The sequence below is a fragment of the Gymnoscopelus braueri genome (assembly GCF_963280865.1).
Source record: "Gymnoscopelus braueri genome assembly, chromosome: 2".
Lineage (NCBI taxonomy): Eukaryota > Metazoa > Chordata > Actinopteri > Myctophiformes > Myctophidae > Gymnoscopelus > Gymnoscopelus braueri.
Window position 1 is genome coordinate 57,371,582 of NC_137604.1, and position 19,321 is coordinate 57,390,902.

Consider the following 19,321-nt stretch of genomic DNA (forward strand, 5'->3'; position numbering starts at 1 on the left):
CGGTCACCTTCCTGCCGCTGGTGGACAGCGAGAGGAAGCTGCTGAACATCCACTTCCTGTCCACGCAAGAGGTAGGGGGAGCAGTAGACGGACGCGCTCGACGACGTCAAGCCCCTTTAAAGCCAGCTTTATACCAACAACCACGGAACATCGGCAATGGAAGCCAGGATTGTTTCCGTAACACATGCTCCTAACAGCCACTGTATTTAAAAGGATCCCTGGCTAATAAGTCAAGTATGCCTTAATGCATTATAATTGTCCTCTATAACTAAAGTGACAAATTAAAAACACCTTAAACATTATTTATTTTAGAAATAGTTTATCTGTTACATCAAGGGGGACAACGCCCGTCACAAGTTGATGTAATTTGTCCATGTGTGGTCCAGCCATATGGAATGTTGTTAGCATGTCCTAATGAAAAACAACGTAATACTTCCTACGATTAATATGAACCGTCACATGGTACTATTTTTTGTGTCATATATTTTGTGCGTGAGTAGGCTGCCGCGGCGCAGTGATTCTGGACACAAACATTAGTACCATGTGACAGAGGGGTCGAAGTTGAACGAAACCTGCGCTATATGGTAGAAATAGGTCAACAATACAAATGACGCTAGTTTTAATTAATTTATTTTTAATGAGCGGCCCCCACCAAATCTACTAATCTACCGGAACTACTTCATATTCATCAGAACCGGACCATAACTCTGACCACGGGACTCGGGCAATCAATTAATACCTTTGCAACCACTACATTAATGGTAAGTATCTCCTACAGAAAATACTCAAAAAATCTGAACTAACCCTTTAAACCTGTAATGACACACGCATGTGTCCTGTAAGTTCTGTGATTAGAAGAAAAAAAAACTATGTATACCAGCATCATGGAAAAGAAACTGATACCTGTGAAAGCTCACGCTTTCACCCCTACCCCCTCTTTTAAAGTGGTCATCTTGCAATACTCGACCAGAGAAAAGTACTAGTCTATAGGAAATTATATTTAAGAAACCCGAAGCTGCACTAAAAATGTATTTAGACGGTTGCCTGAGAATTCTTTGCTTAAAGCCAAGAGAGCATTAATCCCTCATGTGTCTATTTGGGTTTAAAGAGCATCTATTTTCCTGATTGTAAATCCCCCCTTTTTTTTGGACGCCCCTCTGCGCAAACAACTTGTTGTGGTTGCATCATCTGTATTGGTTTAGGAGAGTTGATGTGCAGAAGCATCCAGTACCTTTTATATTCTGCCCCTTTCCCCCCTTATATTGTGTTTTTGTTTGATTCAATCTTGAAGATTCTTTGTTGTCATTGCTGCGAAGACACTCATTGAGGAAGAAGAACTGTACTGTACAAGTTTACTGACCTATTTTTGTGTGAAGGTTGTTTGAAGGGCATAGACGGCACCAAACACTCAGCCCCTCGATGGAGTGCATTAACATTAAAATCGACTCACTCATACGTCCTCCGTGTGTGCGTGGCATTTCTTTCTCTGGTGCTATTTGCAATGGATTTGTGTCATTGTATGCAGTGTTGATTTTGACCGAAATTTTTTATTCAGTCTTTTGAATCAAATTCCATTTAATTTTAGTCATCTGAAATGTTTTACTGTTAGTCTAGTTTTATTCGACTAAATATCATACGATTATAGTCGACTAAATCTACAGTTGATTTAGTCGACAAATGTATTTTGGCGGTTGTTGATGGCGTCGGAAAGGCTGATTCTACACTTTGTTGCATGCTGAAAATAGCCGATCTACAAGCTCACAGCGTGTAGATCTGCTATTTTCAGAGGTAGTCGACGAGCATTGTTGGTCATAGTTTTAGTCGACAAAATCAACACTGATATGTATGTATGACTGTCTGCCACCTGCTTGAAAATGTAAATTGTCTCTGGGTTTTAGACAAGTTTCACTGTATATTACTGGTGATATAGTCGTTCACTGAAGGCAGATGCAATCTTTTGTATTAACCCTAGCGTCCCTATTTTGGGCATGTCACTATGGTCAAAATCTTTCTAAAATGGCAGATTTACAGTAGAAGCTCATCGCTTATTAAGCTTGTAGATCGGCTAATTTCGAATAGCCCAAGTATATAGGGCTTCCCTAAGGTGGTTATAATAAAACAAAAAGGATAAACTCTTGTTCAAGAATAGGATTGAGAAATGTATAAGCATAAGGAAAGCATTGTTTATTGCATGTGTGCACAGCCTGTCTTACAGTAGATACGTGGATAACCGGAACAGTGGGCACCTGACTTGGCAACTTTAAAAAAAATACATTCTGTATTTTACATTTTATATTTGGGTTTATATTTACATTTATATACTGTGTATACTTTTTTGAGGGCCAGTATTTCTACAGATAATACAAATTGCTACAAAACCTGTGATATCCAGTCATTTCGGGTATAAACAAGAAATTGAAGGGTCAGTTATTTTAATGATGTACCGGGCATGTTCAAGTCATATACTCTACATTTATTCCAACCTGATGATTGGTTGGTGTGTTCCTTCCATCACCTCCAAAGTGAATTGTCACCAGTGGTGGAATAATACCACCACCATACTTTTTATAGGGCAAATTGTCTCAAATATTATTTTTTACATCATGAATTTATTTGAATTTTAAACCTGGTAATTAATTTCTTCCAGTACCAGTCAGATCGTCTTGGTACAGAGCGTCCCCTTGTGACTGTACTGTAGACAAAATGTTCTTCTATGACACCAGCTGGATTTAATCTCAGGGATCAAATGAATTAATTAATGTCTTATGTACCACTCACTGAACCAGGGCTATGAAAGTCCATAGGTCCAAAACTGTTAAAATAAATGCCACAATTAAATAAATAAACACAATGATATGTCAGTTAGGAGATTTTTTTTGCGGAGCAGGCAGCATGGTAGGTCACTGTCTGTATGAGTCAAAGGTCGTGGGTTCAAACCTCCTACTTCTTTACTATGAAGCATGTTTTGAATAATAAAATCCAGAAACTACACTAAAAGAAACGTGTGGAAGTGTCGTAGGGCAGTGGATAGTTGGTGGACACCTCTGTGGTCTTTTGCATCGAAAGCCACACACACACACACACACACACACACGTGGAAACCAGCCAGGCCTGAGGAACCTTGAAATAGAGCAAGGGTTCCCAAATTTTTCAGGCTGTGACCTCCAAAAAACCCCGGCTATTTTCACAATGTTTGCCTCCGTCTTAAGTCATATTTGACAATTTGGCCAATTTGGTATTAAAAAAGGTTCTAAGTCATAAAAATGTAACTTTAGAAATGTGCAGATACCTTGTATACACTTAAATACTGTATGTTGGTTTGTTTACGGTCGAGTGAGAAAACAATATTGGACATTAAGCTAATCATTTGGGAACCACTGAAATAGAGACCCCCGTCACCCCGAGGCATAATATGTCTGAGGGCGGCAAACTATAACTCTTTGATATTTCTGCTTAAAGCCACACAATCCATCTCTTTTCCATCTGCAGAAATCAAACGTTGAACACCAACAACAACAAACATTTTGACCAAGGGAATCATGATGCTGTAATAGCAAGAATGTATTTTATTCATCAAATGCGTATTTATGACCAGCATAAGCATTTAACAGGTACTGCAGCCTTTCATATCTTGATTAATATAAAATACCTGCTTTCAGCATTCTGCCCAGAATAATAAGCTCTCTGTGATTACCGGTATACTACTAAGCCTATCTGGTTAATTAAGTACCATGTATACAGACATATGCTACTGTAGATTGCATCATCCTCATCATTTACAATGTTGGCTTAAGTAAGGGTCCATTTGGTTCCGTCGGGGTCGAATCAACGCTGAGGATTTATGCTTGACACATTCAGTTTTCTTAACCCATCAATCCGGGAATGCATCCGTGTCATTTTAGATTTGAGCTATAACCATTATTTCATACTTTGGCTATTTAAAAATAGCAGATATACAAGCTCATAGCGCGGCACTCGGTGCCGCGCTATGAGCTTGTATATCTGCTATTTTTGAATAGCCCAAGAAATCTTAAAATGACACAGGCTGCGTTCCCGTACCTTTTATATGATGTTATGATATCCTAGGACGAGTGGTACAGTAGAAAAATGTCATAACTTCATCCCGGGTCCGCCGCAGCTAAAAACCTGCGCCTATGGGACTTGCTCTAAATCGTGCCGGTGGTTGAGACGCTGGTTGGGGCGCCCTACCGGAAGTCTTGCTTTAGCTTTTAACTTCCGGTGGGGCGCACAGGTTGGGCGCCGGTGGGGGTGCCGGTTTGGCAACGGTTGGGGCGCCCTACCGGAAGTCTCGCTTTAGCTTTTAACTTCCGGTGGGGCGCACAGGTTAGGCGCCGGTGGGGTGCCGGTTTGGCACCGGTTGGGGCGCCCTACCGGAAGTCTCGCTTTAGCTTTTAACTTCCGGTGGGGCGCACAGGTTGGGCACAGGTTGGGCACCGGTGGGGCGCAGGTGGGGTGCCGGTTTGGCACCGGTTGGGGCGCCGGTTGGGGCGCCCAACCGGAAGTCTCGCTTTAGCTTTTAACTTCCGGTGGGGCGCACAGGTTGGGCGCCGGTGGGGTGCCGGTTTGGCACCGGTTGGGGCGCCCTACCGGAAGTCTCGCTTTAGCTTTTAACTTCCGGTGGGGCGCACAGGTTGGGTGCCGGTGGGGCGCAGGTTGGGCGTTGGTTGGGGCGCGGGTTTTTAGCTGCGGCGGACCTGGGATGGAGTTATACATTTTTCTACTGTATCACTCATCCTAGGATATCATAACATCATATAAAAAGGTAAGAAAAACGTCGGGCGGAATTCTCCTTTCAGAGGATATCAAATACTGCTTGACCCAAGTCTGAAAAACTAAAGAAAAACTATTCCTGATTAGAAATACTGCTCAAAAGCTATAGCTTTGACTGATTAATGAGAGAGACAGGGGGAGAGAGAGCGGGAAAGACAGAGATAAACTGAGAAAAAGAGAGAGAAAGGTTGCGGTTTTCTTCATATATCCAGAAGTCGAGTAAATGCAGAAGACGTCACACATTCGTTCAGACGATCTTCAAGTCCTTCATGGAAGACTCCAGAGTCTATGAAATGGAGAAGAATATACTCAGTATGCCGCACACGCCCATCCAATTCAAAATCATTTGCAGATCACCCATCAAGTAAATAAGGCCAACATATGACATGCATGTGTGTGTAGGCCTGTCACAATTATTACACACTCATCTAATCGCAATTATATGAGATACCGGTAGTCGCATAATCGTCATAAATCGTTTCCATGTTGGAAAATGTTCATACATTTTCAAATACATTAAAAAAAGCAGATCTACAAGCTTACACGTCACGAAGCTATCTGCTTTTTTTGAAGTATAAAATTATATCTTTGTATATCGTCAGTGTCCGGGACGAACCAGCTAACTCCATTTTCAGCTTTTTTTTTTTTTTTTTTCTCATTTTTTGTCTGTGTAAAAAATCAAAACATTTGAACCAATGAAAAGTATTAAAAAGCGCCTCTGACGAAAACTCCCAACTCCATTGGATCCTCAAACTGTCCATCAAAAACAAACAACTCCCCCCTCTCCTCTCCAGTGCTGCTTTTTCAGAGCATGAGTAGAGCGCGCTGCGCAGTGAACGAGGAGGATCACGTTACAAACTCCTCGTAGTCTGTTAAAACTATGCAGTGTACCTGTTTATCAAACTTAGCACTGACGCTAATGTTATGAAAACAAGTAATTATATTTCTAAAATCTATGAAGTGTTTAATGAGGAGAGCAACGTGACAAGAAGAAAGGCGTTCATAGCATTTCTGTCGCGCTGAAACCTCTCCCTCAGCAGCGAGTGGAGCTATTGTTGTTTGGACAACAACTCCATTTCAGCTTGATTTCTGCTCGTCTGAAACTACTAACTCCACTTGCGCTGGGTAAAGTGTTGATTTACCCGCGATTTGGGTAAAGTGTTGATAATATAATGACACATGCAAGTATCTGACAATATATAAAGTCACTATACCAACTTTGATGAGGCAGTATTGATTTGTTTTAAAAATATAAGGTTTTCTTAATTTCCTGAAAAACGTATATTTTGTTTTCTCGTTTCCTGAACAATGAGCGTTTTGGAGTTAGCGGTTTCAGGCTGGACAGCAGAGATATATACGTTATTTGTCATATCTGCCCTGTGCAATGTTTGATTACGAAGCCTAAAAGGCAAACAGAAATAAAAATGTTATTCATATGTTCCAATGTTCAATGCCAAAGGCACCATTAAATCGTTAATCGCAATTATTTGTGTGACAATTAATCGTCAACTTAAATTTGTAATCGTGACGGCCCTGTGTGTGTGTGTGTGTGTGTAGGAGTCTTTGCTAGCATTCCGAATACACCTCTGATGTTGTTTTTGTTGACACCAGTCACAAGGAGGACCTGATTCTAGAAGTAGGCCGTGTTTTTGATTTGTACATGGACCAGGCTTTCCAAGATAAACATTCAAAGTACTAACCGTTACTTAGAATCATAACAAACTTTGGGTACAGATGTGTAGACTCTGTATACTCATATTTGGAAGCCTGGGCCACGTATACAAACTGACCACGAGTGGCCTGAGAATCGCCGGCATGTCAAAGAGCAAAGCCAAACAACTTGCTAAATATTGCTCGGTTTCAGCTGTTATAGACAGTTTGGCTGTGTGGAGGAGAAGGTGCTATATGTACCCTTAGGTGTCCATGAACTGTCTAAATCTGTTATATTTGTTTCCCTGTAAATTAAAATTAATTTGTGGATTCAAATAAAGAATTTAAATGTGTGTGGTGTTGCGAGGCAATCAGAGATCTCTGGCCTACTGACAAGCCTGGTGACATCGAAATCCTGTGATGTGACAATAAAGTTGACTCTGATGAGGTATTATGCTAGAATGGCCACCAATAATAAAATCTACGCCCACTGCTTTGGAAACCAAACATATCACCGTCCCAATATGAAGGGAGTAAGGGACCACTGTGAAGATGTTTGGATCGGTTCTTACACAGTTTAACTCTCCAACCGTTTCCACACAGTTTTAGCGACAAAATCCGACAAACTCTCTAGCCGAGTCAGGCAGAGAATGGGCTGTTGGAGAAACAAGAAGGGTCTTGACTCTTTTCCAAACCAAATTCTCTGATGCCACATCTGTTCACTGACTTGTGAGTGTTGTGCATGTTCGTGTTGTGCATGTTGTGCATGTGCGTGTGCGTGTTACCTTGACATCCCAGATGGTCAAGCCTCCGTCCATTCCAGTGGTACAGAACTTGCTACACTGGCCCCGTCCTCCATCCAACACGGAGATTTGGCTGCAACATGAACACAGTTTGTCTATTGGCTGAGGCTCATTCCCTCCCCTCGCTCCCTCATTAATTATGACATGGCATGACATGTGTGTACACATACACACACGTTTGTATTACTATACTTATGAGGGCACCAACATTTCAGGAATCAGGAAGGCTTTAAAAATAGCTAAGAACCAAAAAATAGCAGTGTGTGACATCGCCTCACAACTAAGTATAAAATAGGGGGAAAAAAACACACTAACCCCTAAACTTTAAGGGATAGTTTACCCCAAAATAATATTTTTTTCTATGGATTAGTCACCCCATGGAGACTTGAATTCATAGATATTGTTTTTGGATATTGTGATAAACAATATCCATGAATTCAAGTCTCCATGGGGTGACTAATGGATAGGGAAAAAAAGTTATTTTGGGGGTGAACTATCCCTTTAACCTCTAAATTCCTAATCCTTCTAACTCCAACCTGAATATTTTGCTAATTGTAAAACTAACTATATACTTGTGGGGACTTGTTTGGTCCTCGCAAGTATAGTAATAAAAGTACACACACACACACACACACACACACACACACACACACACACCCACCTGATGCTGTTCTTGTGCAGGGTGTCCAGGGAGGAGGACGACTCTGAAGAAGGACCTGAACCTTTGCGGTCCAGATTCTGGAAGCGCTCCCTGGCACTGATGCCTTTCTGGGCCGCCTGCTTGGGCACCTCCAGCTTCCCACCGAACGTCAGGCTGCCCTTGGCGCTGTCGTACACAAACAGCACCGGGTAGCAGTCATGGCCCTGGACAGACGGGGGGGGGAAAAACTAAATGATATTCACATTCACAAACCTTTTAATTTCAAGGACCCCCATGACTCTCGGAGTTACAGACCTGTAAGGGGTTTCATTTGGAACCCTGTCAAGAAACACAGAGGGTCCCTGGACCCCACTTTGAGAACAACTGACATGCACAGATATGATATGCACGTGCAACACCCCAGATTCATTCTCCTGTAGCCTGGCATGGCCAGACAAATTTAATATCACTGCGTAGATATTAGTTTGGAATCTCTGTGTGGAACCTGCATTTCCAAGGTCTGAATTAAAAAAGGTTCCTCTGGTGAGAAACCCACCCCACATTTGCATACTGGGCCCTGATTGGTCCCTCACTACTTCGGAGGTGCCAGACCAAATCTGCCGAGGGCCACTTATTTTTTGCAATGGCAGATTCGTCTGGTTTCCAGGCTAGGTCTCCTGCGTGGGAAACCAAATATCTACCGCTCACGCAAGACGGAACCCCACCTGGCTAGAGGCGATATTAGGCTCATGAGGTTCAGACAGGGCTACTCCTTTACACAAACCACCCCCTTTGTCCTTTCCCCACCAGGAAAATCCAGATCATGGCACCAGTGCAAAACCCGGGGAATCTAACCTACCAAATCTACCGCTCCATCGAAAAGGGAATAGCCAGGTGCCATATTAGGGGAAATACAGAAACTAAGAGATGCAACATCCATTTCTGATTGACTAAACAGCTGTGTAATTGCCTAGTCGAGTGTATTCAGAATGAATGTAGTGTGTGTGTGTCTGTGTACTCACAGCAGCTACAATGCTGTTCTCAGTAATGAAGGTGACACACAGCAGAGGGAGGGTCTCTGAAATCAGACTGCTGATCCTGTAAAGTTGTAAAACAAAGCGGTGTTAATTTAACCATTTGTAACTCAGTGAGTGTACAAAATGTACATTTTGTACACTCTCCGAGTAGAATTAACAATTCATAAAGCATGCACAAACCGAAAAGGTTCTCTGTCTTACGTGTCGGTCTTGCCTCCCTCGGCCACGGCCACGGTGGAATCGTGGGAGGTCCAGGCCAGCCGGTTCCCCGTGTTGGAGAAGCACACGCTGTGCACCCAGCCGCCGCTTGCTCCTCCGCTTTGACCTGCGGCGCCGCCCCCGGACCCGGGAGCCCCTGACTCAAACAGCATCTCCCCGAAGGGCATCTTGCTGCCCCAGGGAGTGGGGCCGGGCTTCTCCTCGACCTCCTTGATGTACGCTGAGAACACCCTGGAGGACCACAGAGAGGGAGTGAGTGTGTGCTGTGCGGGTACAGGGGGGGGTTCCATACCGGTGGTCTCACTGGCATGTTTATCCCACTGGGTATGACTCAACAGAATACTTGACGTTACAGATAAGTAGGGCTGTCACAATTACAAATTTAATTTAAAGGTAGGGTAAGTGATTTGCGTTGGTTAAAATAATTGTTAAATAGCTCTATATTCTGATAGTACTCATTGCTATAGAGTGTTTGTTCAGTATTAGGAGTCTCCTTGTCTCTCCACCTCTTTATTAAACAGAAAATACATTTTCGTTTCAGTTTCAGTTTCATTTCCAATTTTATCCAATCAGGACAGAGAACTCAATCAGGATACAGATTAAACAAGTGAAATTGGAAGTGATGACACTAAGAAATGAGCATGCAAAATTGGAACTGGAACACTATACAAATTAAGCTTAAAAATTGGTACTTTCTCCTGATTGAATCTTGTTAGAATCCATTGGATTCAGGTGATTTCGGTGCGGTATGAAGAATAGATTTGCAGTGGCTTGGAACTTGTTTGACATATAGATAATCCTACACACTAAAGATAATTATATCGTAATGTTTTGGTCAAAGTTATATTATTGTTGCATTTTATCCACATTAACCCAGGGCAGGCATCCCTTTTCACCCTTTTAGAGCATACCCACCCAAAAAATGTTTTGTGTATTGTTATATTTTAAGTCCAATCTGGTCCAAACTCTAGTGGATGGAATAGTCCACACAACAACTTCAGTATAACAACAGCAACAGTGTGGATGCTGACATAATTATCATTATAGTTATAGTCATCATGCTTGGTGTGGACGGCCCTTACAGCTCTGCTCTGTCATTAAACTGGAGAGAAGTGTCATTGGTCATCACTGGCTATGACTCTGTGTGCATGCGTGCGTGCGTGCGTGCGTGCGTGCGTGAGTGCGTGCGTGAGTGTCTGTACACACCTGCATTTGAAGTCACAGGATCCGGCAGCCAGCAAGACATTGTTGGGGTGCCAGTCCAGACTGAGGATGGTGGAACGGATGGGCTTCTTGATGTGCTTGCAGACCCACCTGGACACACAACAGTATGCATGCATGAGTCTGACGAAGATACCAAAGCGGGGGTCAGTAGCCCAAACGTGGCCGCCAGATGGTCAGACATGATTCACTAATAAAACTGAATATCATGTTTTTATATTGGGTACGTTATATTGGCTTCTCCCGACTTCATAATTAACCCCAAATGCGGTTCCCGGTGCCAACCCAGTTAGAAGCATCTGTGCTCAAATTGGGTTTCTAATTACACACACACACACACACATTTTCTACAGGTCACTCTGCTCTCTCTCTCTCTCTCTCTGTTATTTGTCTCTCTACACCAACGTTTTTATTTCACGGATGTAAAATACATTCATGAAATAAAACCAAAAATATGAATACAAGGTTTGTTATGGAGAGGAACTAGGGTTGCTCCGATCAGGTTTTTTGGGACCGAGCCCGGTCACCGATTTTCTCTCTCACGATCGTCCGATACCGATCTTGTGCGTTAGGGGAAAATTCGAATATTTCCAAAAATATTTCCATTATATGTCAAAACTGTTCCTGTGTGTGTGTGTGTGGGGGGGGGGGGGGGGGGAGGGGAGCATGTCTAGGCCTGTCACAAAGATGCAAAGTGATATTATACTATATATCTGATTGACTTTTATACCACTTAAAATGGTGCAGCTCGGTCATAAAAGATCGGTTTCTCCGGATCGGGCAAATTTCCATTTGGAGTGAAAATCGTCCGATTTTAAATCGGTGGCCGATCGATCGGAGCACCTCTAACAGGAACAATGTCATCAGCCCTCACCAGTCATTCTCCTGTTCAAAGTAGCAGATGGAGATGAGACGAGAGCCACTCCCGACGGCGAACTTGTTCTCCCGCGGGGACCACTTCACACAGCGGGCGGCGCGGTTGATGCGCAGGATGACCAGGGTGGGCTTCCACACGCCGTCCTTCAGGGACCACACGTAGGCGTTACGGTCCGCCCCACACGTCACGATGCGGTTGCTCTCCGCAGCCCAATCGATACCTGGGACAGAAAAACAAACAAGAGTTATAGAAAATGACTGCGTATGTACATGTTTCTTTTTTACAGTGTCTGCATACATGATGCAGCAATATATGTTATATATATATATATATATGTTGACAGCCTGTAAGTGATGTTTTCATTCAAATAAGTGTTAAATAGCTCTACGTTCCAATAGCAATCATTGCTATCGACCCATGTTCGATAACAGGGGCCTCCCTGTCTCTCCAGTTCTCTAGTAGACAGAAAATACATAGTCAGGTCAGGATAAATAAGTGAAACTGGAAGTTATGAAACAAAAAGATTAGCAGACAAATTTGGAACTGAAAAACTGTAAAATTGAAGCCGATAAATGGGTTTGTTCTCCCGTTTGGATGAAACGTACCATGATATCCCACCTACCACGTACGGCATCTTCTGTTTAGTAAAGAGCTGGAGAGATGGCGAGACCACTGTTACTGAACAATCTATAGCAATGATTAAAGGTAGGGTAAGTGATTTGCTTTTGTTAAAATAAGTGTTAAATAGCTGTATATTCTGATAGTACTCATTGCTAAAGAGTGTTTGTTCAGTATTAGGAGTCTCCTCGTCTCTCCAGCTCTTTATAAAACAGAAAATGCATTTTCATTTCCAATTTTATCCAACCAGGACAGAGAACTCATTCAGGATACAGATTAAACAAGTGAAATTGGAAGTGATGACACTAAGAAATGAGCAGGCAAAATTGGAACACTATACAAATTAAGCTTAAAAATGGGTACTTTCTCCCGATAGGCTGAGATTTTGACACCTACCGAAAAATGTATTTTCTGTTTATTAAAGAGCTGGAGAGACAGGGAGACATCTGTTACTGAAAAAACACTCTATAGCAATGATTACTATCAGAATATAGTATTTTAACCTTTTAACAAAATACTTTTTGTTTTAACCAAAAAATATCACTTACCCTACCTTTAATATCAGAATATAGAGCTTTAACATTTTAACCGAAAACCTTTTATTTTAACCAAACATTATCACACAGCACTATACCTTTAAAGGGTTAGTTCAGATTTTTGGACTTAAAGCTGTAGGAAATACTTGACATGAATGTAGTGGTTGCAAAGGTAGTAATTGATTGCCCGAGTCCCATGGTCAGAGTTCTGGTCCGGTTCTGATGAATATGAAGTATTAAAAATAAATTAATTAAAAAAACTAGCGTCATTTGTATTGTTGACCTATTTCTACCATATAGTGCAGGTTTTGTTCAACTTCGACCCCTCTGTCACATGGTACTATTGTTTGTGTCCAGAATCACTACGCCGCGGCAGCCTACTCACCCACAAACTATATGACACAAAAAATAGTACCATGTGACAGAGGGGTCGAAGTTGAACAAAACCTGCACTATGTGGTAGAAATAGGTCAACAATACAAATTACGCTAGATTTTTGTATTAATTTATGTTTAATGAGCGGCCCACACCAAATCTACTTATCTACCGGAACTACTTCATATTCATCAGAACCGGACCAGAACTCTGACCACGGGACTCGGGTAATCAATTAATACCTTTGCAACCACTACATTCATGTCAAGTATTTCCTAGAAGTCCAAAAATCTGAACAAACCCTTTAAGGTGGTGATTGTATTGACCAGACTGTTCAAGCTAAAAGGTTGTTTACCTGTCACCTGCCCACTATGGCCCTTCAACTCATGGATCTTGTTCCACTTTGCTCCATCCTTCTTGTAGATGTGGACATCATCGTTGTTGGGGCACATGGCAATCTCTGGAACACACAAACAACATCATAAATTATTATCAAATAAAAGGGGAAATTATTGTGATTATTATCGTTCAATTAAATGTTACTCAAGCATTCAAACATGCAGTGTACCGACAAATTAAAAGTATTTAGTGATCCTAAATCTGTTGTTTGTTTTACTGAGTGGCTTCTTCAACATTTAAACTAATATGAAAGAAAATAAAATGTATACTTATAATGTTAAAAAATAGCCGATCTACAAGTTCACAAAAGCACTGTGTAATGTGATGCCTTGTGAGCTTGTAGACTGGCTATTTTTGCTATTCATATAATTAATGACAAAGTATATAGAGCTTAAGTGGTCAAAAAGGAAAACTTTGTTGATTTCATTTTTGATTTCATGGTTGGCGCTTTGGTACACCTTTCACCGTCTGTCGGGTGGAAACCTCATGTCCAAAACTGTTACTTTTCAGGATTCAAATTCAAAAACATCAACAGTAGCAGATCTACTAGCTCAAAATGCGTCGCTTCGCGCCGCGTTTCGAGCTTGTAGATCTGCTACTTTTGATGTTTTTGTGTGACGCTGTTGCATGATCAAGTAGGGCGTTAATTTACGAAAAAACACAAAAAGTTAGAATATGGAGAGAAGAGGTTTCTGCCTGACAGCAACGACATACTGTATATTTAGACAATTCAGACAATTCATCGCTGCTGGGGACAAAGTCCAGTGGGGAAATTAATGGGACATGACATGACAGGGTGATTTGTAGAGGGAAACATTGGCCACAAGAGACTGAGAACCAGAGACAAATAGAGGAATTATGTATCTGCCTGTTAGACCACACACACACACAGTCTTTGTCTCTCTCTCAGCTTGTACATTGGCTATTTTCGGTGCACAATACCAGCACACAACTAAGCATAAATCGAGATAACACCAACCCTTATCTGAATCTTTACTTTAATTGTAAGCCACTGTAATGGTGCGTTCACACGGGCAGATAAAAAGATGCACACCATCATTAATTTTCAATGGAAGCCAGCGACATGAAGATACAGATACATCCGACGTTTGTAGATGTAGCTCTATCCACAAAGATACAGATTCAAGTTGAGCAGGGTTCAACTTCCAGATACAAAGATACAAAACTACAACTGTAGCTCCGATGTCAACACGTTTGATGACGTCAATGACCGTGTTGACACACAGCGGCAAAGATGCTGTGTATTTAAATTTTAGTATATGGCCCGTGTGAACGCACCATAACTCTAAACATCATTTTAAACAATAAAATCAACCATTTCTCTTCTTGAGAGGACCAGGAAAATTGTCCTCACAATGTCTTACTTCTCAAATTCTACTATTCTTTGTGGGGACATTTGGCCCTCACCCGCGCGCACACACACACACAGTGTATATTTAAAGTGGTTAATGCGTGAGAAGTGCAACCTTGCTTCCCATAATGCTGTAGGAGACCCTGCACATGCTTTTAGTCAGCAGATGAGTCAGAGGCTCAGTGTCTGTGTGTGTGTGTGTGGGTGTTTTTTAACGTGTGCTTTTCTGTTGAGGGAGCTACTTTCAAGTGCGTATAAAGGCCTCTAATGACTGTGTGTGTGTGTGTGTGTGTGTGTGTGTGTGTGTGTGTGTGTGTGTGTGTGTGTGTGTGTGTGTGTGTGTGTGTGTGTGTGAGAGAGTGCGTAACAGTTCCGCTTAGTTACATCCTCTTTACCCAGAAACCAAGACTCTAGATGAACAACGGCCAAATATGGCCTTGGCTCGGCGTCCTGCTGCGGAGCCTAGCGGAGCACAAAGGCTTCTAAGAAAGAAAGAGACCCCGGATCCCCCGCCCCTTTGCAGAAACAGGAAACAGGAAATACCTCCTACCACCTGGGAGCCAATCAGAAACCTCCGTCTCTGTTTTTCAACACTTCTATGTGGTTAAAAATGGGTGTATGTGTGTGTGTGCCGTGTGTATCTGTGTGTGTGTGTGTGTGTGTGTGTGTGTGTGTGTGTGTGTGTGTGTGTATCTGTGTGTGTGCGTGTGTGTGTGGTGTGTGGGGGGGGGTTAGGGGGAGTGAATAAAGAGTATATTGCAGAAATTGGACTAATAATCAATTCAAATAAAGAGAATAAAGAATTTTCAAAAATAGCAGAAATAGGTCTACAGGCTCACAAACTTGTTTTCGCTATTTTTGTGAGACATCGTTGTAAAACAAAGTATTAAACAGGTCTTTAGTGCTGAATCAGACTGATCGATTTAATAGATTATAAAAAGTCAATTCAAATGTCTCTTTTGTGTTGATTCGTTGATACATATACATAAAAAAAAATACATTTCTCCTCAATTATTTGATTAATTGAAAAAGTAATTGATATTTGCAGCTCTATGCAGAGTTGAGGAGACTAACATAACGTTGCTATGGGGCAGAAACCTCTTATCTCTGCATTCTAACCTTTTGTGTTTTTTTTCATAAATTAATGCCCTATAGAGCACCGAAGTCCTGACGTCACTCGTTCATCCCCAGGTTTGCGGAAGTAATTTCTCTATGGAGAATAACATTGGGTCATCTTAGAATCGTCTCATATAAGAATTGTGGTCCAAAAATAAACACCGCGTGTCGGCGTTATTGTCAGGGAGGAGGTTCTGTATCGTTTATGATAGTCAGTCACTTATATTTGATACAGTCTGTTTCTGGCGAAAATGTAACTAATTCGGCGGAAGTAACATTAGCGTTTTCTCACCGTCAGTTGATGCTTCATATCCATAAGAGTCAACCCGCCGTGGTCATTTGTTTATTTTTGGAACACAGTTCTTATTTGACGCGATATTAAATACGTCTATGGGATTCAGAACGGGGGTGGAAAACTGCGAACCAGGTAGACAAACAAAGGATGTGTAAATGACGTCAGACTTCGGCGGTCTATTTGATCATTCTACAGCGTCACACAAAAGCATCAAAAGTAGCAGATGTACAAGCTCGAAACGCGGCGCGACGCGTTTCGAGCTTGTACATCTGCTACTTTTGATAGGTTTGAATCCTGAAAAGTCACAGTTTTGGACACCCGACAGAGACGATAAATGCTACACATTTGGTCATCACTTTGACACGCAGCCAAGGATGCCATACAGACAGAACACGATTGACCAATCACAGAGAGGAAAGTCAAAGACTCACGGCTGCGGTCCTTGTTCCAGGCATGGCAGCTAATTGGTTCCAGCAGGAAACTGTGGTAGGACATGGCCAATCAGACGTCAGAGAAGCAGGAGCAGGAAATGATGTTACTGAGCCAATGGGGCAGAGCCGTTGTGTGATGTTCCCCTTATTGAATCTGGAAAACAGAAGTTGCTGATAAACATCCTCATAAAAGTGAAGAGAGAGAGAGAGAGAGAGATAAAAAGCAGAACAACAGACTAGAGATAAGAGATTTAGGGTCAGGACAGAAGCCAGTGCTTGGTTTGGGGAACAAAGTAAAACAGACACTCTTTATCTGGACACAGACAGACTTACTGTCTGGGCTGATAGGTTAATGTGACACACACACCTCAAAGCTTTTTGTGTTGTCCTTTTAGCATTATTGTATAACTGTACCTCTGTCCTTTCTGCAAACTGTTAATAAAGCACACACGCACGCACGCACACACACACACACACACACACACACACACACACACACACACACACACACACACACACACACACACACACACACACACACAGCAGGTGGTCTGTGTGTATGTACATACATGCTGCATCGCCTATTGCACAAATTATATTATGCACCTGATTGATTACTTTATTTAGACGTTTGCAGGGAAAAAAAGCACATGAAAGTACAGTTCAAATACAAAGTCAACTAAATAGGATAAAAAATCAAATAAAAAGCCTATATGGCTTGTTTCAATTAGGGTCCTTTGTACTCAATTCATAGTGACATTAAATGACCTATATTTTGTAAGCACACATAACTTTACTACGCTTAAAAACTACGTGAGTGAGTGGGTGGGTGGGTGGTAGACAGACTAACATGTCCAACAACAAATATACTCAGTGAAGTGTTGAAAGCTACTCACCCTGAGGACAGAGATGAATGGACCGAGATGGATGAATAGTTAGCAATGGCAGGGAGAGAGATGGATGGATGGATGCAGTAGTTCGCGGACTCTGGCCAGTCAACGCGAACGTTAACGACAGAATGAGAGCCTGTTAACTCTCTGACTGAGACAGAGAGAGTTCAGGAAGAGAAGAGAACAGAGAGAGAACAGTGTTGCCATGTCTGCCTATTATAAGCGACTTTGGGCTTGTTTGTTTGTTTGTTTGTTTGTTTGATTGATTGATTGATTGATTGATTGATCGGTTAGGTTAGGTTAAGACTTTGACAGAGGCCAGTTTGGAATTGCAGCCTCCTGAAGGTGTCTCTTTAGGGCAGTTTTGAAAGTGAGTAGGGTTTTACACTCCTTTACTCCTTTTGGTAGGGCATTCCACATTTTTGTTGTATAGCATGATGAGAACGAATTAATTCCCTTTGTTGGGCTTGTTTGTTTCTGTAAACTAGTCGCAACTCCTTGCAACAAATCAGTTTTAAGGCCCAGTCCACACCAATGCGACTCCTTGTAACTTGGTTGCTCGTTGTCTTTTTGGGCTTGTTTTCATAGACCTGGTTGCTTATTTCTCTCGCAAAATCTGGCAACGCTTAGAGCGACGTGAAGAAAGAAGAGGGAGGAGAGAAGAGAAGAAAGGCAGGGAAATGGAGGAGGAGGGAGGGGCTGATGTTTACCACCAACCAGCGTGATCTAATATGAGAGTGACGACACGACACTAGCGTTGACTCCCACAACAAGAATGGAATGCGGAAATGCTCGTTCCATCTCAATAAGATAGTTCCAATGTTTGGAACTATGGCCCGCTTTGCGGCGAGATCAGAGCTTGTCATAACTCTCTTCAAGATACACCACAACATTGGTATCCCCCTGTATTTGTCAAAATACTTCCAAAACGAAGAAGATGAAGTCCACGATCATAACACCAGAGGCAGCTCCACGAATCATGTTCAACCCAGATTTGGCTCAACAAAGGGAATGAACTCGTTCTCATCATGCTATTCAACAAAAATGTGGAATGCCCTACCAAAAGGAGTAAAGGAGTGTAGTGTAAAACCCTACTCACTTTCAAAACTGCCCTAAAGATACACCTTCAGGAGGCTGCAATTCGAAAATGGCCCCTGTCTAAGTCTTAACCCCCCCCCTGATTTTTCCTTCTCTTCTACATAGTTTTCACTCTTCATACCAGTAACCTGTAAGCTGATTGTATGACGTTCTGTATAGTAGTGTGTATATCTGTCTGTCTCTTATATGTCATGATTTGTGTGCATGGGGATCTCATTTTAAACAAGCTTAGACTAGTGCTTTATGAGTCTTCCAGTTTAGTAGACCCTGTATTGTGAATTTGTACTGTTGTTCTCATGTCGTCTTACTAAATAAAGTACATCAATCAATCAAAACTCTCTCTATGGGTCTGGTAGATCCTGTCTACAGCGGATACGGAAATGGTCTGTCTGCGTACATACATGTGTATCTTTGAGGAAATTACCGGATACAGTAGGCGGGCTTTATACCGGATATGAGTGCTGAACCGCAAATGGAAACCAGGCTTTCCACCAATGTTTTCAAGTCTGTGGAGTGACGAAGTTAAGTTAACTTAGTCTGTTAACAAAATGGAAAATATGCCTTCATAAAATGTCCTGCTTATTCTGCCACCTTTTAAGCAGTGGTGTAAAGTAACCAAGTACAATGGAGTAATTCCAGTTTTTAGTACTTCATACGTTTTAGTCAGCACTAATCGCAGAGGCAAATTGTACTTTTTAATCCACTAGTTATTTGAAAACTTTAGTTACTTTGTAGATTTTGATTATTACAATACACACTAACCACTTCAGCCGTAATATTATATATATATATATATATATTTATTTATTTATTTTTTGGGCCATTTGAAAATATCATATATATATATTTTTGGCCATTTGAAAATATCAGATCTACAAGCTCACAATGGGTTACAATGCGATGCATTGTGAGCTTGTAGCTTTGATATTCTCTAAAGATTTTCTAAGATGGTC

General features: G+C 41.7%; 1 protein-coding gene across 1 annotated transcript; it reads right to left on the reverse strand.

Annotated features, from left to right (window-relative positions):
* Positions 1–3,537: 3,537 nt before the first annotated feature.
* Positions 3,538–17,440, reverse strand: LOC308097803 (actin-related protein 2/3 complex subunit 1B-B-like). Its single transcript, XM_080445864.1, has 10 exons — positions 17,278–17,440; positions 16,381–16,534; positions 13,123–13,227; positions 11,236–11,458; positions 10,347–10,454; positions 9,123–9,371; positions 8,907–8,982; positions 7,906–8,108; positions 7,227–7,317; positions 3,538–5,077 (listed from the first exon to the last, which is right to left on the reverse strand). Exons 2-10 carry the CDS (start codon positions 16,442–16,444, stop codon positions 5,039–5,041), a joined length of 1,158 nt encoding a protein of 385 aa, XP_080301990.1. The 5' UTR covers positions 16,445–16,534; positions 17,278–17,440; the 3' UTR covers positions 3,538–5,038.
* Positions 17,441–19,321: the final 1,881 nt, after the last annotated feature.